The sequence below is a fragment of the Balearica regulorum genome, chromosome 9, assembly GCF_011004875.1.
Source record: "Balearica regulorum gibbericeps isolate bBalReg1 chromosome 9, bBalReg1.pri, whole genome shotgun sequence".
Lineage (NCBI taxonomy): Eukaryota > Metazoa > Chordata > Aves > Gruiformes > Gruidae > Balearica > Balearica regulorum.
The window spans coordinates 23352282-23378543 of NC_046192.1; the positions used below are offsets into that span (position 1 = coordinate 23352282).

Here is a 26262-nt window from a genome sequence, read left to right on the forward strand (position 1 = left end):
CCTTGTTTGCCTCCTGTTGCTGTGACAGTCTGAATCTGTGCCCTTACCGGTCAGTCTGCACTTCTTCGGGGCAGACTCGGTCCATTCCCCCCTTCATCGGTCAACGCTCATATGCAGATTGTGCCCTGTTCATTTTAATGATGTATTAGTTATTTTATGGAAATACTTTGTGACTTTATCTCATGCCATTACTGGGCTGTCATTTATCTCAGGTAAGGGAAATTGCGTATTTTCAGCACTCGGGACTCTTTCCTTTCCAGTTATTATTTCCAGTTATTATTATTATTATTATTGAGTGCATAGTGTATAAGTTTTTAAAAGTCAAGTGGCCTAGAACAGATAGCAAGAAATGAATCAGTTTGGGAAGTATCCTCAGTTTCCCTCGAGTCATTGCTGCACCCTCCTCGCCAACCTTTCTTTCATGCCACACAGCCAGGGACCTCTCACTGAGATGTGCAGAGCAGAGCCAGGATAGGAGGATGTGGGACGGGGCCAAGAGGGATGTGTGCGGTCCAGTCCCACTGCGGGTTCCAGCTCATCCCACATGGCAGCAGGACAGACTTCCCACCCCAGGTGGCTCCTCAGCAGAGGCTGGTTTAGAAAAGCACCAGTAACAGTGCAGTGTATGGCCAAACATCGTGTTAACAAAACGATATCGAGGATGTGCTCCTACCTCCTACTGAACTATAAAGCAGAAATTTCGATGATGCATATTAAACTTGATGCGACTTGTAAAAATGTTTTCTGTGCGCAGAGCAATGAGAGAAGGTCATGGTGAGTTGGTGTCTCAGCTCTCCAGAGCCTTGCACCGGACATGGCTGGAGAACCGCTTTGACAGTGTCAGACAGGAGCGATGGACAAAGAAGTCCACCTGTGGTGTGTCTCTTCCCGCTCATCACTGCACGCTTTCAAGGGCCTGATCTTGCAACCGTGAGGGGCAGAGCTCTCAGTAACCTCAGTGCAGGCTACTGCCAGTGCCAGGAGCCACAAACTGAGAATCACGAACTTTTGAACCCTGAGATTAATTAAATAACAACATCACTTTTTAAAGTCTCTCCTTTCGTACGCTGGCTGCTTTGAGCCTGTAGGGGCCAGAATTTCAAAGGAAATTTTCCAGTTCATCCTTCCCACTCCGGCACCGGTACACAGGGGAAATGGGGCTCGGTCACCTCTTTGTCATTTGGGGTGGATCTAGCTTTCTTGCCAAGGTTTTTCTGACTGTCCTATTTAGTTCCCAGCCAATGGCTTCCTTGTTGTAACCTGCTGGTGAGAGCCCAGACTGCGTGCTCAGATGTGGGCAGGGTTTCCCCTGGCTCTGAGGACCGGCCCACTCTTTTCTGCTCTCTCAACTGAAGATGGAGTCATTCCACTGAACATGCAGCACACCTTTCATAGACATTTTCAAAACCACCTTGTTTCCTGTATGGTGTTTTGGTAGTCACTCAGAAATCGTGTGTTAACACTAAAATCATCAACTTGTTTAAATATACCTGTTTTCTTTTGTTCCATATATCCCATGTTGGCCATGCTTTTCCCATCCTGGATGTCACTTCATTTCCAGGTCTCTGCTGACCAGTGGGATGCTGCACAGCTAGGTGAACCCTTCTCCCTTCTTCATGGGTTTGCCTCCTAGTACTACCTGACACTTGTGTTTCAAGGACTTTTCCCCTGCTATAATTACTCAGAGTCCTGCTTCTCTGTCTTTGTGGCTTTCTGGAGGTATTTCTTGGTGGCGTGGTGTAACCTTCATGGCCCTTGAGGGGTTAGCCATCCTTTCATGCTACGTTTGCAGTTGCATTAACAGCATTAGGCAGTAGGCCAAGTGGCAGTGGTGAGGACATGGCCATATTGGCCAGGGCTCCTGTCTGGCTCTTTCACCCCTTTGGAGAGTTTTCCATCTGTACGTGATGTTGATGACTACAGCTGGGATTTGTAGGAGTGAAGGCTGAAAAATGCCTTCGGAGGGTCACAAAACTGATGTCAAAGTAAGCACTGTTCTGTAGCATTTTCTGATACGATCTGTAAATCAGAGTATGTAAACTCTACAGGATCTCCTGGGCCTGCAGCCAGCCTCCATCCGCAGCCATGGAGTAGCACGATGCAGAAGACCTTCCATACATAAAATCCAGGCTCAAGTGGCTCCTTTCTGAGATGGTGAAGTGATATTTTTGGGCACTCTGATGATAATTTTTTCTTTCAGCAAGTCAGAAAGTCCCATGCCTTTGAAATTCTCCATCCATTTCATAAGAGTACAGCATGTCTTGCCTTCAGTGAACATTTGGGTTAGCTTTTTTAAGCTTTTCCCTGTTATGACAGGACCTAGAAACCCTTTTTTTTTTTTTTTTTTTGAACCATTTTCATCTAATTCCAGGAGGAGTGCTTTCATAGACTGCCACATCTCTGTGAAGGCATGAGGAAGTAAACACCTCTGAGTGAAGCCTCCACAGAAAGGCAACAGCAGTTGGCTCAAACCCTATCTTCCTACTCAGACACTAACACTTTAAGCACTACTCAGATGATTACTTTAAGTTGCTTTAAGTATCTCCAGTTGTTTTCTAACTCTCTTCTGCTTTGGTCACTGACTATGAGTGGAAAGCCTGAAATATCAGACTTGGAAAGTCTGTCCTGTGGTTTAACCTTTTTTTTTTTTTTAATACATATAAAAGACTTTTGCTTTTTGCAGGACAAAATGATAAGTATTCAACATACTTCCAAAAAGGCAGAAGCATAGTGCCTTTGTGGCTCTACCTTCTTTGCAGAACACCACATCTCACAAACCATGGTGAAGATACCTATGGTTAAAAATAAATGAAAATCTGGAAAAACGTATAAGCCAAGGAGATTTTGGACCTGCATTGCCTCCAGTCTCACAGGACTCTGAACATCTTGCGTGTATGGCCACCGCCGAAGACCTCTGGGACCTTTGTCGTCAGCACCTTTGCTAACTGCAATGCACAGTTCCAGTTTTGTAACCCCTTACCTGAGGAGAGATGTCAAACCCTACCCACACCTCAGGACAGATTATCATTTAAAAAAAAAAAAAAACAAAACCCACACCTCACCGTTCCTGAAATGTGTCTTAATTAAGTCTCAGCAATTTGCATTTGACAAAAGATAGAGCCAGTTTCTCTCGTTCCACCGATCTATGCTTAATGCCAGATGGGGGTGGCTTCGGGTCAGGTGTTTCCCAGGCCTGGGGCTGCCTTTGGTCTGCAAGACAAGCCAACAAAGAGGAGGGAAAGAGAAAGTCTAAATACTGGTTGTCTTAGGGTAGCTCAGCTCCAGACTGATCAGCATAAAAAACATATCGGGATGCTAAACAATTTTGATAAAAAGGTACTTGAAAAATGGAACAGATGTTCTGCCCCGTGGATGGGGTTGTAAAGCAGGTATTTATGGGCAGAGGTCCCCAGAGGACTTTCCTGCTGTGGCAGGGGGGTTCTGGAGAACGTCTCTGATCCAGCAGCTCCCGCGTTCCGGACCTGCGCACACTGATGTTATCCTTGAGATCTCAGCAAAGAAAGGAGAAATTCGTATTCTTCTGTGGGACTGTGGGAGCGTGGTTTGCTGGGGGGCAAGGCTGCATTAGGTTTTCTGCGAGCAGTGCAAAAATGGGATTTTGATTTGTTTCTAAACAGTCACAACTGGCACATTTTAAATGACTACAGAAGACTTGTTACCCTCTTGAAGAACAGGGCTGTCCTTTGATTTTTTTTTTTTCTTCTTCCCAGAGGAGGCACAAAGGAAAGAGGTTAACTGATAAAACAAAGTCCTACATCGCCAGCGCGGCACATTCCCAAATAGCGACATGGAAACGTATTGCTCAGATCAACAACGCGTTAGGCCCCCGATGCAACAGCCAGGCTAACGGGAGGCATCAACGCCTGCTTGCATCTGCTGGGGAGGCACACGCATGCTTACGTACAACTCTGCTTTACCCAAAAATTGCAACTTTACATTGAAATTTTACTATTCTGGTAAATAATACAGCAGCGCTTCAAAGGCTGTGGGGTGCTTGCTACCCTGGAAAAGCCTCCTTTAACTCACGCAAGGCAGATAGCTGGTCTGATCTACGTAAACCAGGGAAGGGCACAGCAAGCAGTCCTGCTCCTCTTAGTACCTTGCTGGGGGACTGCTTCTAGGCTGTCGTCCCCTTGGTGACCTTGTCGTCCCCTTGGGACTTTGGCCCATGGTGGCAGCCCTCAAGAGAAGGCCAATGCAACTGCAGTGGAAGGGACACAAGGGAAACACCGTGCTGGCCCTCGGTGCCAAATATCTGGGGGAAGAACAGCAGCTTGGAGGGGTGCTGTGGGCGAGTTAAGCTCCTGGAAGCGTACCATCTACCATCTCTTTCTCCGCAGTGCCCCAGGACTTTGCTATTTAAATGCACCGCGTTGTTCCCTGGGTATGAATCTGTGGAGGTAGGGGTTTTTTCCAAGAACCCTTGCTGATTTTCCATTTACTCCCCCATTGCAGCGATTACAGGGTTTTGTAGTTGAACAATGCTTAAGTGAGGGAGCGATTAACTACTTACAGGGTTGGTTTTTTTTATAGAACTATAGGAAAAATCCTGGCAGCGGGGTTCACACACTAGTCCTGCTCAGCCCCAAGGATGCAATGGAAAAACACTTCTCTCCCTCGAGAGGAGCCCATATCAGCAGAAGGACGAGCAATCAGTAAGGGATAATGAATCAGTTAAAGCGCATTTGAGAAGATCAATAGATGCAGGTGAGGACACATGTAGCCATTCATTTCTGAGTGTCTTTTAACACAGCTGCATGTTGTCATGTTAGCCTGAAACCCAGTTATTATGCATTTAACAGAATATTAATTTTTCAGCATCCTCCATTCAATTTGGGCAGAGACTTTTACCTGCTGCATTACATGGGGAAACATGGGGGTAAAGCAGCCTGGATGTAGAGAACCAGAAAAATTACGCTGACCCCAGCAATGGGGCTCAGTGGTCACAGAATTATTGGGAACAAATGACCCACATGTGCTGGTGCAATAAATCACGCAACAGGGCCCAAAATAGGGCCCAAAGGTGCTTTCTGGTTTGTTTTATTCCTTTTCTCACTAATCTTTTGGAGAATGACCCAAAGCCCAAAGGACCTGAAGCTCTTGCTAATCAGACAAGGCCTTAGATGTAATTTAGATTTACTCATGCTACATATACCCCCTCATGATATAATTAACAGTGGTGGCACTGTTAGTTAATTAAATATAGTTTTATGCAGAGGTCAAATGATCTAGATAGTTTATATGTGAGTCTGTGCCATTCAACGAATAAATCAAAAATACTGGCCCTGCCGTTAGCCCCCCCTTGCCAACAGCCGAGCTCGGGTTCATTAAGGTGCTCACCGGGGCTGACCAAGGCTGAGGGCTGCCCCTCTGTAGGAAAAACCCAACATTTTCACATTTCTCCACTTTCCAGATAGGGTGAAATGGCCAAAATCAACGACTTGCCACAAAACAGTCCCAGCTTCTGCGGCGGTAGAAATCCCAGGTATGGAGCTGACGAGAGATGCGGGGAGTTGCGCTAGGAGGGGTTGTGCTCTTCTTCCATGGCTCCTGCTTCATGGAGGATGGGATGTGGTGGCTTAATGCCTTCGTTTGGCTTGGCAGCACCCTGCCCGTGCTGCAGCTCACGTGTAGCCGTGCCAGGCTGGCTGGAGCACAGGGCACCGTACGGCGAGAGGGACCCTGGCGAGACACAACGGGGTCCGGCTGCCGTTCCCGGGGGGGGACCGGCCAGGTGCAAACACAATTTCATGCTGAACTGACTCATAGCAAAATATTTTGGGCCAATTCAATTAGTACTCTGGTTTGGGTCATAGTGACTCTAACTGCAAGATTTTGTTTAGATGCTCCTGGCAGAAAAACAGTATAGAGAGAGAGACGCAAATATACACCTCCTTGTTAAAAAACAAAAGAAAAGAAAACAAAACAATCTTGGAAACTTCACTTTCTACAGAAAAAGCTTCCTGTAGAAAATGACCGCCCAGCTCTAGCTGTGGATGTCCTCCTGCAGCCTGGCTGGGCACCGGTACAGGCTGCACAGCAGCCCCGGCATCTCGGGGGTCACGGCACACATAACCTCCCTGCTGAGAGCGCTGCTGTCCCCCGAGCAGCCTGGAAATGACAGCCCTCGCTGGGATTTTCCTTTCACCTCCCGCTAGCGCTCTATGCATTTCTTATGTCAGTGAGAACAGAAGGGTCCTCTACATTTTTACCATCTTGATAGATTGTAATTAAATCACAGTTTAGCTTGGGACTTTGGATTCATGCTGCGGAGCAGGGCAATCCATTGATTTGCAGGATTGGGCATATACTATTTATTTTTTTTAAATCCTTATGTGTTTCACAAATAATCCCACGTATTCTTGGATGGAAAGCACATTAGAGCAAGCCAGCGTCCTCTCTCATCCTGTTTGTTCTTCCCTTCTCTCCCCGAGAACAATGAAAGCAGGAGGAAGTCTCGCATTGGTTTGTTACTAGTTTCCAGGCAGTTTTGCTTCCAGCTTCACAACTACGAGCAAAACGTTGCAATACGCAGGTTTGAACAGACACAGACAACATCTGGTTTAAAAAAACACCCCAGCACCGTAAAAGATTGAGGAGTGTGCTCAGAGGCAATGAGATGATCCCTGGTGTTTATTTTATTGCGTTTAGCATTATGATCAAATTTTGAGGATTAATGACTGCGCAAGATCTTGAGGAGTGATGATTTGTGGCTTGGGAAAAGGGGATAAATCCAGGCAGGCTGCTGTCGCTGCGGGTGCTGCGCAGCCCTGTGCACCTCACCCACAGCAGGCGACTTCCGCTACCTGCCACTTCAGCAGTTCATTACATAAAAAAAAAATCACATTCTGCTGTGGCCCAGCAGCCCTGCAAGCCAAAACGTCGGTGCTGCTGTTCCCGTCCCCAGCCCCTATCAGCCCTGCTGCGATCAGAACTAATAACGCTAATAAGCCATTGATGCAGTCCCTCCGCTGCGGGCTATCCAGCGAGCAGAGCGCAGAGGCACCGGCGGCCCCGACTTCTGCAACCGCCTCGGCGGATCCTGTTGCTCCCGGGGAGGTTTCGGCAGCAGCTTCTGGCCTTTCGTCCGTCTGTCCCTCCCAACTCAGCCCAGAGAGTCTGCGCCTCCAGAACCAGCCTCCCCATGACCGCATGATTGTTTGTAAAACAATTTTTTTTTTTTTTGAAGCACATCTCCAACCAGAAAGTGTAAGAAAACCCCATCCGCCTGCCAATTGACTCATGTGTAGGGTTTCCACTTCCCAGATCTGCGTATCGTAAGCTCCTGACACAAGTTGATATTGTAAGTACAGCTTCCATACGGTTCTCTCAAAGGCAACAGATTTTTTTATACATATATATTTATATATGGCACCTGGTTTCACAGAAACCACATCCGAAAAAGGGAAATAAGGAAAACAGTAAGCGCCGAATCTACCTAGCTATTGCTGGTTTTGGAGTGGTTTTGGCCAATTCCAAAGACAGCATAAATCTCTTATTCTTACTCAGGAGCAGCATAGGAGTCGACAGGGCTAGGATGGCTCCCGAGCGCAGAGGAACAGGTCACAAAGCCAGATCTGATGTCTGGATCCAGCCGGACAAGGGCCGTTTCTTGACCCGAGTATCCCCAGCTGCAGAAAGCAGAGGGACGGCCGCTCCTGTGGCACCAAGCATGACCAGGCCCTAGCGCTTCCCGACTCCCCAGCACGGCAGAATTTGGGTTCAGCACCTGAAATTTGGCGACTTTTCCCACGAGACCGGACAGGCACAACCACGCTGGCAGTGGGGTGGGATGCCGGGAGCCTGGATTTTTCTGCTCGCTGTTTGTCACGGGGGTCTATGCGCTAAATAAACCCGCTCGTGGGGCTTCGCGACGAGGCGCACCAGGGCTGGAAGCCTGCAGGACACGCACTACGGTTCCCGCAGGCGTCACCCCTCGGTGCACACCACCGAACCGGCGCATCCCTCCGCGGGGTCCCGACGCCACGAGCAGGCGGTACGCGCTGCCCAGGACTCTTCCCCGGCCCCAAGCCCCGCCACCCCGGCGGCGCACGGCGACCACTGCGGGCGGCGGAGACCCGCGCCGGGAGGCGGCAGGGCGGGGGCCGAGGGCCGAGGGCCCAACTCCCCCCGCAGCCCCCTCGGGCCGGGCCCGCCGCGCTGCCCGCCCCCTGCCCGCCCCCTGCCCCCTGGCGGCGGGGCCCGGCGCCGCCCCCGCTCCGCGCCGCGGCCGCCCCCTCCCCGCGCCGTGACAGACAGCTCCGGCGGCGCGCTCGGCCGGGGAGGCGGCGATGCGATGCGATGCGATGCGCCGCCGCCATCCCGGCGCAGCCCGCGGCGTGCCCTGCCTGCCGGCAGCCCGCGGCCGCCCCTAGCCGAGCTGCAGGCGGAAGGGCAGGGGCGGCGGCGGCGGCTTCTTCTTCCCCGCGCCCCGCATGAGGAGAGGCGTTAAATAGCGCCAGCGCCGCGGCGGCCGCCACTGCCCGCTCGGTGGCGGCGGGGCCGCCTGGCCGGCGGCGGAAACATGGCGAGCGACTCCCCGGCGCGGAGCCTGGACGAGATCGACCTCTCGGCGCTGCGGGTGAGGCGTGCCGCCGGGTCGGGGCCCGGGGGGAGGGGGGGGATGCGGGAGCGCCCGCCCGTCCGTCCATCCATCCGTCCCCGGGTGGGGTGGGGGGTGCGGGGGCTGTGGCTGTGTGTGCGGATGTATGTGTGTGTGTGTGTGCGTGCACGGATGTATGTGTGTGTGCGGCTGCACGTATGGAAATACCGAGATACAAACGTGTGCGCGTGCATGTGCGTCCGTGTAGCCGTGTGTACGCGTGTGTATGTGTGTATATATATATATATATATATACATGTGTGCCTGCGTGCATGGATCTATACGCACACCCGTGTGCGGATGCGTGTACGCAGGTGTGTGTATGCACACACGCACATAGGAGCGTGTGTACGCGTGTGCGCACGGCCGGTGGGTGCTGCGGGTGCCCGTCCCTCCCGGGGGCCGCCGGGCCCCGGCTGTGGCGGGGGGTGCCGGGGGTGCGGGGGGGCTGGGGCAGCCCCGAGCACCCCGTTTGGCGGCGGGGCTGGGCAGTGCCTGCGCCCCGCTCTATGCCGTGCAGCACGCATGCACACATGGACACACGGACAGGGACCGTGCAGCCGGATATCTCCGGGATGCGGGAGCAGGGCTGCTCCCTACGCCCAGCTTTTCCATGCCGGCACCCCACAGCCTTTCCATCCATCCATCCATCTCCCGCCGTGCCCCTTCGCTCTGTCTCCTCCTTACCCTCCCTTGAAAATGAAGCTCGTCATGTACCCTTGAAATGTCGGGCTCGTCAAATGTGTCAGCCTCTGCGTGGGCTGTGGCCTGGTGTCCCCCCCAGTCTATTTTTCCTGTAACTTTTTTCCTTTCCCCCCTTTCTTCTTCATCCTTTGGTCGTAAAAACAGCTAGTTGGTATTGAGCATGGGGAGTCATTTAGAGAAGCAGCGTTTATTCGAGAGGCAACAGCGAGGCTGCTTCTCTCAACCTGCTGGCATAGACAAATAAATAAAATTAAACAGAATCCGCTGAAGACTTCCACAAGTATATTTTTAGAAATATTATTTGCTTTAGTGCAGACAAGAAAAAAAAAAAAAAGCGCTATCTTTATTCACTTGCCCTACTTTCTTCCTGGCGAGTTTCTGGTTGATTAATAGTGTAAATGATTGCTCAGCAATACACAGTGTAGATGAGATTAGAGCGGGGGAACCATCCAGCTTAAAAACAGACCTGAAGCTCTTGTTTCCCCTCTTAGGTGGAAGGTGCCTCGGAAGAGAGGTTTGCAAAGCTGGTGGAGTTAATCCAGGAAAGCAGTATTATGGGGAGGGTGGAGGAGGGAGCCCTCTTCTTTTTCCCCTACCCCCTGAACATCGGATTTTACTATTTTATTTTTAACATCTGCATTAGGAAGTTTATTTGAAGTAGGGCACCGTTTCTTTTTAAAACCTTGTCCACACATACTTACTTTTCTGTGTTTGTGGCTTTTTAATAGCAACGTGTACCAGATGCAGTCAGGGTTTTGTTTTTGCTTTAGGAGGAAATGTATATTCCCTCCCTCCCCCTGAGACCTACCGGCAGCGCCCGGCCTGCGAGCAGAGCGGAGCTGGTGTTTCAGGGTAACCGGAGACAAGGAGACCTGAAACCCCGACCGATGGTGGGGTGGGAGTGCAAAGCCGTGTCCCCCTTCCCAGCCGTGTCCCCCTTTCCCAGTGGTGGCCGCTCCGGCAGGACCTGGGGATTGCAGCAGGGCTTCCTGCTGCCTGTCTGCTTCCTGCTCCTGCTGCTCGGACCTCTGCTCCCCTCGAGAGGAGAGACCTCCTGGGGTGCTTTCCTCTGGATGATGAGAGATGTGTTGGTTTGTAAGTGAGACAAGAATAGGAGCTTAATTTGCCAAGGAATAGATCTTCTTCTAAACTAAGCTCTTCTAGCACTTGGAATAATTGTTAAAGGTCATAAATTCAGCAAATAGGGCAAGAAGCGTGAATCATTCCACGGGGTCTGAATCAGAAATCAATAGTAAATGTGCTGCCTGAGCACAAAACATGGCAGGGAGGAGTAATTCCCCAAGCCTTGCAAAATTTCATTTATTAGAAAAGAAGTGTCACATTGCTGCGGGTTCATAGATGAGTCTGGATGGAGGAGACATTGCTGTAGTGCCTACGTGTTTGAAGGGCTGAGGGATGGCTGTGTGAAACGCTGGGAGCAGGTAGTGACTCAAAATCTGGCGGAGGGGATGATTTGTTCCCGGCAGCAGGGAAAGGAAACGCTCAGGCCGCTTATCTCCAAGTTTGAGTCACCAAAATATTCCAGGAGGCTGTGTTTTATGAACAACAAGCAAACGCATATAAACCAGGTGGACCTTTGACTGCTAGTTCTCCCCCCATCCTTTGCTTTGGCTTCCCTCCTTCTGTCACAAGGGTTGATTTGCAGGACGAGAGCGTGCTGTTGAAAGCTGAGCACAGCTTGGCACGAGCAGAACCCTGCACGCCATCATTCATTTCTGCTTGCCTCTGCCCCGCTAGCTTACGGGGTAGGATTTGTAGAGCTGGGCTGAAGGTAACGTAGGAGGTAGCAGATGCTTCTGTGTTTGCCACACTGGAGTTTACCGTGGCCGTGCAGTCGAGCTCCACCGCAGCAGTGCATCTGCCTGAGGTGCTGGCTGCTGGGCTGGGAACAAAGCACTGAATTCTGATTAAAATGCATGGCCTGGTGCATCGAGTAAGCACACTTCGGGCTCGCTCCTGCCTTCTTTGTGACATGTTTCTATCCATCACTCTGGACCGTGCTCATCGCCGTGGAACCCAAGTGTCCTTGTGTCGGTGCAGGGGGCTGAGCATGTGAGGAAGGGCAGGGTGAAACCTTCGATATCAGAAGGGCTCTTAAAATAGAGACCGGTGGTGGTGCTGGTAATGAGTATTGTTAATGTTGCAGAAAACTGTAATTTAAAATGATGAGGCCATTGAACAGGTAGTGCTGCATATTATACTGACAAGGGGATAAGATAAACTACATTATAATGTTCTTTTGTACAGGCTGGGAGATATTTTTGCTAGTCCACTCAGCATGTTTAATAGCCAAATGACCTGGCAGTGCTATTAGCAGAATAATGATTAAACACGGGGATTCGCACAGGCTGTTGACAGGCGTGTTTGAGAATCAGATTTTTGCAATAAAAGGAGAATGAGCGTGAGGAGGGATGCAGTGGGCCATGCTCTCTGGTGGTCACTGCACAGCTGATCCCAACAGGAGAGCAAGCAGAAAGATGGGGCTGGGGTTTGGGGGGTTTTCCACCTTTTTTTTTTTTTTTTTTTTTTTTTTTTGTCTCAGTGACTGCAAGAGCCTGTCATCTTTTGCTGAAGGCAGTGGCCTTGATGCTTCTAAAATATTCAGGTCAATAGCTTTTTCTCCGCCTCGCCCGTCTGCAGGGACGGGCCTCCATCCAGCTGATGTACCGGCAGTGGCCGTGGGATCTTCTGCAGTAGCTGCCGCAGCTGGATGCGTTTGGGGTGCTTTGCAAGGTGTGTGGGAGGTGATAAGAGCTCTCTGGGAGGAAAACCTTTCCAGGGAGTTGATAACACTCCGGGGTGGGACAGGCTTGGGACAAGCAAACCTCCCAGCTGCTCCTTGTCTGCTTGGTGAGGGGCTGGCCCTGGGCTCGGGTCCCCGCTGAAGGCTTGCAGAGCTCACCTGGCTTGTGTGGCTTGGCTGAGGGTTTCCTGCAAGCCTGGGAATTTAAAAAGAGCCTTTTTGCAGAAGGAGTAATTGTTTTCTTCATGTACCTGGATGTTGCTTTTGTTTTGAACTCATTAACAAAACCCAAGCTTTTGTTATTTACTTTAGCAAAGCGCTGACTGTGCACTCTCTGGAAACTCAATCCTAGAATCGTTAGTTGTTTTGGAAATGCCTGGCCTTTAATGCTCAGGCTTGGAGGGGAGACAGCACAGAATTAAGGAGCCGGTGGGTATTAGCTGTTGCTGGGAAGAGTTGGATGAAACCCAAAAATGTCACTACTCTTCCTTTAGCTTTGCTTTGTATAGAAGTGAAGTTTCAGTGGCCATTTGTTTGCATTAGTTGATTATTGTCAATGAAGGTAAAAGCTCTAGTATTAAAAAAAACCCAAAACCCAAACAAACATGCTGGCGTTGTCCTGTTTCCAGAACTTCATCAGTTTATGGCATGTTTCAGCATCATTAAAGATTTAGGAGAAGTTCTAATGGGGGATAAGCACTGCAAGCCACCACTCAGAGCATTATCCTGGCAGCGTTATGTTCGGTTTCTTCTTCCAGCACCTTTTAAAAAAACTCTGTAGCTCAACAGAACTTGGTCAGCTTTTGCAAAGGTCACCTTCTTCCTAAATAGAAAGAGGAACAAATTTGACTAGAGATGACTTCTGGAGATTAAAAAAAGACATCAAAAGCTTATTTATTTGTGCTGTGCTTTACATGATATGCTACCATGGAAAATTTGGGACATATCTTCAACAAATAAATAAATATATATTCCTGAGAATGGATGCTCTCAGGAGTCTTCCACCAGGGACTTCATTTGTCCTCTTCCAGTGTGATTCAGTGCATGTGTAAGCTATGGACCATGATTGTATCCATGTACTTTGTATATTTCTGAGCTTTTTTTTAACCGTAAAACCTTGGCAGCACAATACTGGTCTCTGAATCATCCCAAAGGGATGATAATGTCCAACTCTAAGCCTTTTTTTTTCTGCATCTCGCTTCCATTCCTTGAGCCAGGAGTGCTAATAGTGGTGCAAACATTTATCTTCTACACATGCATGCATATTCTTGCGTGTATGCTCATGAAAAGTTACAACAGAAACAAGGCTGCCTTCTGTCTGATCTTCTGCATGGTTGATTTATATTTAATTTTTTTTTTTCACCTTTTGGAGTTGTGCAGCCCAGATGTTGCTTTTCTGCAGTTCTCCATGTCTCCTTCAGCACTGGCACTGTGGTTACTCTTCCTCATCTTTGGAGTTCTTCTGCAGGATGTTTATGGTATTTTTAAAGGCATGGAGAGTCTGTCTGTTCCCAGGAGTGTTTCTTGCTGGTCAGCTGTAAGAATTACTAATTTGGAGTGAATTTGTAGCAAAACATGTGCTTCAGCAGGTTGACGTTTGAGCACAAGCTTTGTGTTGAATTGAGGTTTGAAGCGATAAAGAGGTAAGTATTTGATTGGCGTGTGTATTTAAAATGAAAGGTCTGATTTTTAATCCATGCAAGAAATAGTTAGAGGAGGATTTTATCCTTGCTTCGTGAAGGTAGTTTTTATCTGCCAGGCTCTAGTAAATGTAGTGGTGCAGTTTGTATGGGGTGAGGGGGGAAACGGTCGCATTTGATCAGTATATAAATCTCCACAAACGAATCACTGGGCTAAGGAAGAGGTGTCCTTGGAAGCCATCATTCACGTGGGGCCAGGTCACACCAAAGCTGCTATCACCTCCAGGGCTCGGGCTCCGAGCTGCTCTCTGCAAACCCTTGCCTGACTCCTTCTAATGCACCCCCCGTCACTTTGCAAGGGTAATTATAGACATCAGCATGAGTTCTCTGCCTCTGACCTGCAGACCAAGGACAGAGTATTGATCCCTGTCTCATTTCTTCATGCCTCAAATATAAATGGGGAGAATCCTGTTAGATTTCCCATGCTTCCTCCGGTAAAAAGCTACCGTCAGGCAAAAGGGTGCACAGTGTGGAGGAACAGCATGGGTAAAATCTTGTGTCTTGGGGTGGGGCGGATGGCGTTGAGGGTTCAGGACCTACCTCCTGAAGCAGCTTCTCACCCAGGGCTGCCTGGGGAGGATACGTGCCGTTTCCCCTCTGGCTGCCAGCTGTAGAAGAGACCAGGAGTGTTGCAGGGCGAAATGCAGAGCCATGCCGGGAGTCGGCACCATCCCTTCTCTTGGGGCTTTGGGTGATTCTTACTCCTCTCCAGCAGCAGTGTCGGCCCCGGCTGCTCTGCAGGTGCCCTGCTCGCCCGTGGGAAACGTAGAGCTTCCATCACGCGAGGTTTGCGTTTGCTGATGCTCAGGCATCTTCATTACCTTTCATGCAGTCATTAAGGCAGGCTGTGGGTCGAAAACCACAAGCTTAAGTCATTGATAGCTCCATTAAATGAGGGGTTGTAGTTCCCACTTCCAGGGCCAGTAGCTTTGATTTCCTCCCCCTGCCCATCCCCTCCTCCTGTCCCCTTTTGTCACTTTGAACCGTGGCTGCACATTGAAACCGACGGGCTGTCTGCTCTGGGCTCAGGAACACAATTTATATGAGTGAGGTTTGACGTTCTGCGTGTAAATCGCTTGTGATTTCTAAAGGCGGATTGTCTAACAAACACGGTCCTTGGGAAATGGAGACTCCCCCTCTCGCTGCCTTCCCCCTCCACGGTGATTTCAAGATGAGCCCTGCGAAGGGCCGAGCATCCCCTTGCCGCAGAGGAACGAGGATGCTCAGCACGTAGGGCCCAGCCCTGGGGTGCTCCTGCAACGGCTCATTAGTAAAAGGAGAGGAAAAGCCACCAAGGTTGGAAAACACTGATAAGAAGTTTAGTCGTAACTCGGCTGTATCTTTCTGCACGCCTGATTTTATTTTGTAATGGCAAATCGGAAAACCTTCCTCCCCTTTGATCGAGAATGTTGTTTTTCCACGTTAATTTTCTCTGGTCCTTGCCAGAAGTTCAAGGTTGTGTGTTGGTAGTAAACGATGGAGGAGTGTAATCAGGCGGGCAGCACTGGAGTATCCAGATGCATCTTGCTTAGCTGAGAACCGACATTTCCTCCTCCCGTACGAGGTGAGCAAACACTGCGTACTGCCCCGTGCTCAGCTGCCGAGCTACCCCGAGCGCAGCATGCACTTTGCTCTGCTGCATAACCAGCTCACCTCTGCTACAGAAACCCTGTTAGACAGATATTAATGGCTCCGTGCAAACGCCACCCTCTTGCCGGTAAGTGAGACCATGGTCTCATCCTTCCTACACACGCACTTAGGCTGAAAACAACCGTGGCCTCTGGCAAGCGCAGTAGCTGCTTAGTTTGTGCAGCGAGCTGTGAACAGGGAGTTGCTCTTCTGAGTTAAGCCTTAGCAATGTGAGTTTAACATCCTCTTGGTTTTAAAGCGCTGTCGCTGCAGCGAGGGTGGGTGGATGTGTTTCTGTTCACGTGAGTGCACGTGTGGTTTTCAGCTTCGGAGTGCATGAAACCTTTCGTTACAGTTTTTGCTTGCTTCCTCCAGCGGTGTATTTCAGAGTGCAAAATGAAATAAATTGTTTAACTCTCCTGAAAGCAACACTTTTGAGAAGCCAAGGATATTGCATAGGATGTGTATTCCTTTATAAACTAACAAAGAATCACAAATAGAGTTTAGGTCGCTGACACTTTCCCCCCCTTTTTAAAAATTCTCTTTGCTCCTAATTTTGAAACTCAGCAGGAAAAAGCCTCCTGCCAGCTGAGTCATGTGTTTAGTGCATGACAGAAGTGACTGTTTGGGACCATGCCCTTAATCTGCTGGATGGAGACTTCAGGACGCATCGGAGGCGGTAGAGCCTTTGCCGAGGAAGAGATCGCACAGCTTGACTCTAATAAAATGTGTCTAATAACCGCTGTAGCATGCTACAGAAATACAAGAGATCAAAGCTTCGAAGGCATTTATTTTCATAATTTGTGGGTCAGATCCTTGCAGGACTAATTGGGTGCTGTTTGATGTCCAGGCAACAATAGAAATCTCCCTGTAAATCAGAATATATTTGCCTTTTCCTTTCTCTTTCGTACACTAGCATAAAAGCTTAGTATGATTTTGAGATTAAACTGGCAAAAGCGAAGGTACAGATCTCCTCCCTGCCTCGTTGCCATCTTTCTTAGATGTATGACACTGTGGGCCATATAGCTGATACAGTGACCGAAACAACTGCATTTACCCAGGAGCTGGTGGTCCTTCTAATGCTGGTGCTCCAGGAGCACTTAGCCTGCTGGTTATTGCCGGCGGTGCTTCTGCTCCCCAAAGCGTGAACCGAGAGGGAACCAGAGACCCAGCTTTGAAGAGGCGGTTTGTAGGATCTCCCCAGTTGTGACTCACTGGTCATGACACCCAGGTGGTATCTCAGCTTTGCGGGTGGTCACCCCCAAAACACATCAAGTCAAGTATGCTGTGTGTTTTGTGGGGGCACTTAAAGTTTTTTTATTTTTATGTATATAAAAATTACATATACACACACACACCATAATATTTTTATATATATATACACATTATATATATATGAAAATAAGCATGGATCTAACTGTTCCCTCTTGAGTGGAGTAGGACAGCATGGTGGCTGAATGGCACAGCCTGTGTCCTTGTCCCTGGCACACAGACCTTCTTCAGAACACGGGCCAAAATTTTCCAAGCTACTCACTCGCGTGGGAGATGCTGGATTAGCCATAGAGCTGTTCTCGCACGTGAAACCTGGCTGGAAAGGAGGGGGCACTGCCTTTAAACTTGAGTGTTTTGTGTTGTATCCTCCCACTGAATACTCGTGATGGGTGTTCGTGGGGGGGTTCTCTTGTATGTCTGCAGATGCCCCCATTTTGGGAGGAAAGAAAGATGGCTGTGCAAGGAAACTGTGTTCCTGGAGCAAAACCAGAGGCCAAGGCAACAAAATTAAAAGGGCTTTAAGTGCATTTTCTGACTATGCAGACAGGCTGTCTTCACTGCAATAATCCTCATCAGCCTTTACGTATTGATTAGCTTCAGTAAATAGTGTGATGACTCTGCTCTTCCTGTTGCTATTCCGTGGGGATCGGTGTGTGAGTATGGCTGAAGAGGCTGTAATAGCTAAATGGGATTCCAGTAGTGAGAGCAGTTTACAAATGCTCTCCAAAGTGAACCTCGCAGCCAGTGTGACTGTGTTTGCTATAAATATAAACACGGAGTGCTCCACTGGTGACCGGGCTGGTAATGACTGTGTTCTCTAATGGGCAAAAACCTGTGTTTCCCGAGCCAAGTGCCCTGCCCTGGCAGGGATACTGTCTTCTCCGGGTTCACTGATTGGGGTGCTGTGATGGGTACGTTGTGTGTGGGGTGGGTGAATGGAGTACGATGGAGAGGAGGGGCTGGAGTCCAGTTGAAATGTGAGGTTGCTTGGCTAGCCATTGGCTGAAAATGACTCCTTTTCTACCTGCCCTGCTTGTGGCTTGTCACAGTTTCTTCAATATTCGTGCATAGCTGGGCGTAGTTCAAAGTTGTTTTGTTTGTTGGGCTTTGCCCCTGCTCTTGGAGACGGTGACGTGGTGTGGCAGCGTGGAGGTGGTTGGTTGAACACTAGGCAAGACCAGATCCTTGGAAAATCGTCATGGTAAAGTATGAACAGAGCAGGAGGGTGGCAGGGACAGCAGCTTGTTGTCCCTGTGGAGCAGCAGTGGGAGGAAGGATGGAGAGCTGCTTTAGATATTGGATGCTGTAGCTGAAAAACCCGTCCAGAAAACTTCCCATTGGCGTGCCCGTGTTTTGTGACAACCTGTAACTGCACTGTGGTGGAAAAGCTCTTCCAGAGGCAGTTTGGGCCATGAGGTGGAATCCCAGCTCGCTCCGGAGACTGGATGGAAAGATAGGATGGAGCAGATGTAAAATTAGCATAACAATATACCTTTAATTCAACTTGAAGGAAATAATTGAAGACTAGTTGTCGCTTATGATGGTGACCTCTGCCAGGATGACTCATGCTGCAATATAATGAGTCACTTGTTAATGAAGGCCTGTTGAGGAGAAAGTGCCAAATCTCCGTAACTTCTTCACTGTGCGATATAAAAGCCAGGATGAAGAAGGGTGTTCAGGATATTGTTGCCTAAAAATAGTTGATGTTTAAGAGTGCTGAAGCACCTTTACTTGGCTCTGGGGGACTCTAGCATGAAGCGGCAAAGGCCCTGAGCAGAAATGCTGCTACTTCTTCCGCTTCAGTTTAAGAGAGTGACGCGACACACTTTGTACCTCTCCTCCCCAGCCTTCTGTGTTGACGTGATGTTGCCTGAGGGTGGGGACCCTGATAGCTCTTCTTCCTGCTCAGCTGGCCCAGAGGCAAGTGTCTGCTGGTGGGAGGGAGGTGGGTAGGTGCTAAGTTGTGCAGCGAGCGTGGAAAGCTCTGGCCACCTTTGCAAAGGTTGCCTGGCAAGGGCTTAGCATGGGAAGGGAGGTCTTGGGGGCAGCCTGGTTGATGGAAGAGCAGGAAGGTAGGAACAAGAGCCATGAGAAGGTCCCTTATGGGGAGCCCCGGGCTACAGACCTGCAGTTAGGAGGCTGGAGGAGAGGGACGCGAGGAGCTAACAGTCTGTGGCCATGTGGTCCCCTAGTAGCGAGGGCTTTGCCGGGCATAGTCTCTCCGTTAACTCCTCACCTCTGATGTCCACCAAATGGGTGCAGGGTAAGAAGTTTTTTATGGCTGTAAGGAACCTGTGGTGCTTCTGTAGCAACTGACTTGAGCACTCGTTAATCATCTACTAATGCTTCCTTATATTGAACTGGTGTTTTTCCTCAATAAATGAGGTTTTGCAATCTACAGAAGAAAGTGAGAGCCTGGTGTTGAAGGGGCTTGTGACGTGGGGCAGGAGGAGCTCACCAAGAAGGGATAGGTGGATTAGCTCCCGGGCTCAGCCCTAGGATTTGGTGCTCCAGGCATGCTCTTCTCTACCCTTTCACGTAGCAGAGGGGCAAGAGGAAGGTACGGCAGAGGGGCATCTTGCTCCTGGGAAAGGGTTTCTAATTTGTCAAAAGCCTGATGAATTTGTCTGCAGTCATGAAATCCTGTGAAGCCCAAAAGTTAAGTTGAGAGGGAAGTATTTTTTTCTTTGATCTCATAATTGTAGAGAAGCATGGAGAAAAGGCCTTCCTAAAAGATCATAATCCAAAGGGCAAATAGAAGACTCTGAGTAGTTTATTGAAAATTCAGAAGAAAAATGGCAATAAATATGTGAGGCCTTGCCTTCTTTCTTCTTCTTTCCTGGGCTGCTTCTGCTATGCTTTCATTTTCAGAGTGAGAAGCTGTCTACCTCCATTGTCCCTCACCTCTGCCACCTGCTTCAAGGTGCATCTTGCCCTCTGAACCCTGACTGTTTGCAGTCCAGACTAGATCCTGCTGCCTTACGCAGCACCAGTGTGGTCCTCAAGGAGATAGGAGGGTGGTGATGAAGGTTGAGGTGTGAGGAGATGAGAAGGGGTGGACCTGAAGGAGGAAAGCTTTGCACCCAGATGTTGCCATCAAGGCAATCTGAAGCATCCGAAGGACATTGAATGTACGAGTGGTTGCATTGCAGAAAATTGATGTGTAGTACCGTAGTAATAGATATCTCTGAGAGATGGAGGAACATCTCTTCCTGAAAAGAAACTACCAGCACAGTGGGACCCAAATCTTCTACGTAACTTTGTTTTGTCTTGCTCCTTTGATAATTATCATCCTCTTCTTCAGCACGTTCCCACCATTAGTGTAGTGGTCCTGCTGCTGTGGCAACTCTTGGGAGCTCTCATCATGCCTCTCCGGCCATCCTTGTCAGCTTCAGCACCAGAGGGGACCCACAGTAAAGGAGGTTTTTGCTCTTTGGTAGAGCAAAGCAGTGCTGTTGGCTTTCACTGAGCAGTTGGATCCTGGGCACCAGCTCCCCCTGGAATGATCTCCAGGGGCCCTTAGACCTGGGGGTGCCCTGAGAGGACCGTAGTTTCTTTGCCATAAGTGGAGTTGGGGTTGCTGCGTTGGGATAGAGCGCTACAGGTTGAAGGATGGCTGGGCTGCTTCTCCATCACATCTTGCGCATGTTCAGGCCTGGGAAGGCCAAATGTCCTTTACATGGAGACCTGTGCTTCCAAGGTGTACCGGCTGACATCCTCTGAGAAGTGGGTGGAGTAAATCATTACACTTTTTAATAGGTAAAGGCTATATCACGTGGTTCAAAGGGAAGGACGCTTTGTAGGTGGACCCCAAAAAATGTTGACAAGCGAGATGGGGCATAAGTTCAAAGCTGAAGTCACTTTCTCAAGACCCTTTCACAATAAGTTGTGGTTTCGCTTTTGCCGGGTGACGTGGCCTCTTCCATGCTGCTGGTGTAAAGCAAAGTGCCTGCGCAGAGGAAATGTCCTCGAGAGAAGATGTAAGAGCCCTGCTCATTATCAGAAACGAGTAAAACTGCTCCAAGCTAATCTGGCTGCTTAAAAATAGAAGTGGTGGTAGGGGGAGGGACTGTCTTCTGTGTTCATTTGCCCTTGATTTTCATGACATTTTGCTGCTCTACATTATGTGTCTTGTAGGGGAGATCGTGTGTCCTGGTCACACTGCAGCAATTCATGAGAGCACGTGCTCGTGTCGAAAACCATCGGGGAGGAAGGCTGAGAAGCTTGTTCAGGGTTTAGCAGTTAACTCGCAAAGTGCAGTTATTCAAGTTTATTCCCTCATTCTCCTGCTCCTCACAGGTTCACAGCTTCTCCCTTGGTGTGATCTTGAAGCCTCCCCTGGGGCAGGTCTGAAGGTCTGATGTGACTGGCGGCGAGGCTGTGGGGTGGGATGGATCCCTGGTGCTGTGAGGTGGTGGGAGCAGGGGGCATCCGTCATGGCGCACCTCCCCAGAGAGAGTCATGCCTCAGTTGAAGGTTGCAGCATCTACTTTGCAGTTCAGGGGGAAAAAAAAAAATCACTGATGAGACTTAATTACTGTGTTATTGTTATTCAGTGTTTAAACCCCAAGTTTCATAACTGCCTTGTGATATCAGCATTTATGTTCTTTGTCAGTATTATGCAAGCAGCTCACCTTGTGATCATGAAATACTGAAATGTGCTTTCTAATGCTCACCCTCTGTTTCTCAATGAGTCCATAAAACCTCTTTTGCTTTCCATTAATTATTGAACAATAGGACATTTTTGTCTTCTCTTTTTAAAAAAGAGCTGAGCCTTGGGTGTTTTTTTTTCCTTTTTACTTAAATTTACTGAGCCAGCTGCTCTTCTGAGATCTTTCTGTTCCATGTAGCCAGACCAGAGTGGACATACCTTCTGTCCTTCACTGCACTGTCTTTTGCCACTCAGGAGGAAGCAAGAGGCTTGTGGACCCATCTCAGGAGCAAAGGTCTTGCTGGACCAGAGCAGTCCCAGCTGGTGCAGTGGCTGTTGCTGGCACTGGTATGGTTGATGTCATCTACCTATGGGGTAATTATGCAGATGAGTGGCTAGAGGTGGTGGGGTCTCTGGATACTCTGGTGGAAGAATCTCGCACAATTTCCTTGACTTACAGATACCCAGCATTTCATCTCTTCTCTGAGCTTTCTGAAGAGGAAAGAAATTGTTGGGTTTGCTCTTCCCTGTAGAGGGAAAGACTTAAAATTTCTGTCTAAGCACAGATGTAGAGTGCAATATGGTTCAGTTTGCCTGAGTGTGCTGAAGAGGGTGAGGATACGTCTCCAGGCTCCATGGCCAGTGCTTTCCTACTTCACATGCACATCGAGAGATTCGTAACTCTTTTCAGATGCTAATGAGGAGTTTCTAGATAAGATCCCCTGTGAGGAAAGGAATGCTGGGATCGTCTCATAGCAGAGGAAATCAAGGTGAGGAGGGGTCAAGCATCTTCTCTAGATTTTCTTACAGGCGATGCAGCCCTGGCAGAGTTGGGAGTAGAAGTCAAACCCTCTGGCCTCTCATCCCATGTTGTAGTCATTAAACTATGCTCTCCTAAGATTAGATAACCCGTGGTTTTGGTGTCTGCAAGACTTGATGAGCAAATTCCTTTGAATAAATGCTTTTCTTGTATACTTGCCAACGCAGGGTGAGGTTTGGGACATGAGGGAAGGGAAATAACTTGCAGGTGTCAATTTTGAGGAGGGAAATCAGATGGGGAGATAATACCCAGCAGGTTAGAGTTCTTGGAAGGAGTCAGTGGTGAGGATCGCATCTTGCATCTCTGGTTTAGAGTAAGTGATGTGGGGAACCCAAGGCACGACTGTGCTGGTGGCTGCCTGACACGCGTTTCAATGTCACTGAACAATCCAGATCTCTGGCAACGGCGAGACGTGGTGCTGGAGTTTGTGTGGGCCCCAGGATAGATGCTAAAGTGAACAGGGTTAACTTTATGCCTGAATGTTGGGGTTCTTGATGGATCCAGTTGCAGAACTCTGAATTTTCTTACCGTGTGAGCTGTAGTAGCTCGATACTCAGTGTCACCCCGACCAAAAACTCCATCGTGTCTTCAGACCACTTGCAGTCTGGGAAAACGCTGATAGCTGAACTGGTTTCCCAGCATAATGAAATAGTCCTTTTCAATGTGTCAGGTCTTCAGAGGAGGAAAGGATTACAAGGGCATCTTGGTCTCGTAGTAATTTGTCATATTCGCTGTAGCCTGGGGCTGTAAAATGGACCGGTTGGGCACGCACTGCAGTTGCTTACAATAAAACTGCTGCAGCTGCGCTTCCCTCTGACCAGAGAAGACTGTGATGGGCCAGCCGGGTCTGCTAGGTGGGATGAGGTGATGCTGGGTGCTGCAGACAGCTCTCTGAGGATTTAGGGTGGCCAGGCAGAGTTTGTTGTGCTATTTGCTTTACTTTGAGACGGTGTGGGTGTTGCTGAAAGTCTTGCATGGATTAGATTTCTGGTTATGAGCACCCTTATCTGCTTCTGTAGCCATTAGCTCTTTGTCTTACCCACGTGGGCAGCTGTAAATTACTTCTTCCAATAAGACTTTTCTTATCAGCTCTGACATTTACTGTGCAGAATTCAAATTATTATAGAAACTATAAAAAAGGGGATGGAGCCTGGGAATTACAGCTGAGAAGTTGTGTTCCTCTTCCCTGCACAGACTGGCGAGATGCAAATGGAAAGTATGAGTCTCTGCTTGCATCAAGCTGGGGCTGAGTTCTTGGTCATGTGTCGTGTCTAGAAAGAAGCACGTGTCCTGATATTTCTTTTCCTTTCCTTCCTTACTTTGTGCAGCATCATCAAAACGCTCCTTTTGGCCTTTTAAACTCATCAGCCTGGTTGTGAAATATTCAGAAAAGCTCGGGCTGAGTTTGCATCACTGTCAGTGGGTTGCATCCTTTTGGAGCGGCTTTGATCTTGCTTACTCCGTGCTGAGTAATTTACACTCTTCTCACATGAGCAGCAGCTTCAATGGATATGCCGCCCTCTGAGAGTCTGGCCCTTGCAAGTGCTCTCGGTTTCTCCTAATGGAAAGCGTTTAAATGGTATTAAAGCTGCTTATCTGAGTCTCGTGCTTTTTCAGAGTCATTAACACCTCTGCAAAGAAAGTGTAAAACTCTAGTAAGTCAGCTGGCGGCACTTTGCAATGGTTTGTATGGGTACCCGGAATGCGGGGAACAGAGAGCTGGGCTTCCCGTGGTGGTGAGGCTGTTTAGGAAGGGTGCTGGTGGTGGGGGCAGTGCCCACGGGTGGGGAGCTGGCGCTCCCATGCGTGGTGGGGATCACCCTCGGGAGGTGGTGTTCCCCTTCACCCAGGGATCAGGGCTTCCTTCTGGGTGTGAGATCTGGTACCTCAAGCTTTTACTAGTTTTTTGTTTGGTTGGTTTTTGTTTCCCTTCCCTTTGATTCCCAAGGGGTCAGAAATGTCCATCTCGCCATGTTTGCTGTATCTAGTTTAATGGCACCTTTCAAGTGATGTTAGCGATTTTCTTTTAAAGGATCTGCGCTGTTCTGTTCCCTTTACAAGGAGACACTGATGTTCAAGGATGATCCCACCATGAAATTGGCTTTGTTCTTCGCCTTGAATGTTGTGCTGTGCAGCAGCAGTGCCGCAGTGGTTTGGTCTTCATGCTGTCCTCGCGGCCACCGAGAGGTCCCACTCCTGCTCTCATTGCTTGCTCTGTGAGGCCGGTTGAGCTCTGCACTGAATAACGGGAAATTATCATGGCTAGCATTATGCTGGTAGAAAAACTAATAGAGGTGAATAATAGCACAAGATACATGGAAATCAACGTTTTTCTCCTTGGAGGCTGTAGATGTAATCCACTTAATATTCTGTGGAACACAAGATTAATTTTCTTCAGCATAATATATGTGAGGGCTTTTCTTTTTAGCTTGCTGGCAGAGGCATCGCTGTGTTACTAAAGCTGAGGGCAGGGGATTAGGAGCGGGGAAGGATGCTGACCCAACTTCCAGAGGATTCAGGAGCAGTGAAATCTGGCTAGAGAAGATTAAACTTCTTCTCTGGCTGGACTTCTTGGCAAGAAATGTGACTGGACTGGGTGTCCTCACAAGGATGGCCTCTGTTGTGTTTGCTCATCGGGCTTCGCTGTGTGGTAGGGTACCTTTTGATTCTCTGGATGTCCAAAATATTGGGGAATAGATCTGACTTGCTTGGACTATGTGCTGAGGTTCTCCTGGTGGGCTCCCAGCACGGAGCTGGTTTCTGCGATGTGTGGAAACCAGCTCCGGCCTTGCACGCATCCTCCATCACAACATACCTTTGCCGTGATTTAAATTCACAAAGCTTCGTAGAGGTTCCTTTAAAATAATAGTGAAACAACCCCCCTGTTCTTTTTCTTTCACAGGATGGAAAGAATGCAGTGACTTGCCAAGCTTAAAGAGGAGTAGATACAGCAGAAATAAATAAGTCAAGCCCATTTATTTTAAGTTGATTAATCTGATATGTTCATAGTTTTCTAAAATAAAATCTAGCCCTGGAGGGTTTAGCAAATCAAATAACAATAACAACAATTAATTTAGAAGCAGTTACGTTTCCCATCCCCTCTTCACATCCCTACACCCACATAATTAATCTCACCACTTATGACTGCCGGCCAAATCCTGCTTGGGGATGGGCAGTTGTGTCTCTCGGGTTGGAGAAGGTGGACCTGAAGGGCTGACCCCATGCCTGAGCATGGGCGAGGTGGGCAGCTGGTGGATGCTGGGCTCCTGGGGCACCCTGTGCCTGCAGGAGGGCTTGGTCTGCTGCCGGGTAGGATTTCTCTGTTGAAAAGTCAAGTATTAAGGACTTCTCCACCTGCTTTGTTTTCCTGTTTTGTACTCATCTTCAGCAGGCTGGTACCTGTGGTCTTACAGGGCTTGCTTTGCTGCTGCATGCGTGTTGTGTTACTGTTTCCAGCCTGTTTGTGTGAGCTAATAAATAAAACCGGGGCTGTAGCAAAGAGCGTTTTGCTAGGCAGAGGCCAGATAATGTCACGGCTGGCTCCAGGGAGCGGAGGTAGCAGAGAGCTCCCAAGGCAGGGAGGTATCACGGGGCTGTAATGTGACAGGGAGCTCAACTGATCCCGTAAAGCAAAAGGTGGTGGTTGGATTTATGGGGCATCATGGTGACTTGCAAAGCAAACCCAGCGCATCTTCCTGGGATGCTTCTGCAAGAAAGGTCCCTCTGCTTTGTCTTGGCTGAAGTACTATTATCATTCATATATCAAATGAACTAAACGAAATCCTTGCCCCTGCCCTGAGCTAGTAGTTCAGGGCATTGGGATTTGAAATAAAAAGTGTCTCCCTGAATTTACAAGAGTGTTTCACAATTTAAGAAGCCACCAAGAAATCCAGAAGTCTTGCTATTGGAAATTCTTTACGACCTGGCAAAAAATTGTTACAAATCATTTCAGCAACTGTCTCTGACTTTCAGGGCGGTTTTTTGGCATGCATCAGGCAGGAGCTTGCTTTTTTTTTGCTGTGGGACCTTGTTTCTCCTCCAGTTTAAGTGAGCATCTGTCAAGACCAAACCTTCAGACTCCCTGCTGAGTCTGGCATT

At 48.8% G+C, this 26262-nt stretch overlaps 1 protein-coding gene across 6 annotated transcripts in view; it reads left to right on the top strand.

Moving 5' to 3' along the window:
* Positions 1 to 8218: 8218 nt before the first annotated feature.
* TNIK (TRAF2 and NCK interacting kinase) overlaps positions 8219 to 26262 on the top strand; it is a 161268-nt gene continuing 143224 nt past the window's right edge. For 3 of the 6 annotated variants that reach the window (XM_075761557.1, XM_075761560.1, XM_075761565.1), the window contains exon 1: positions 8275 to 8602. In XM_075761557.1, coding sequence (XP_075617672.1) covers positions 8546 to 8602 — 57 coding nt within the window. In that variant the 5' untranslated portion in view covers positions 8275 to 8545. Of the gene's footprint in view, positions 8603 to 26262 lie in introns of all 6 variants that reach the window. The other 3 variants (XM_075761563.1, XM_075761558.1, XM_075761562.1) reach the window with 3 other exon arrangements.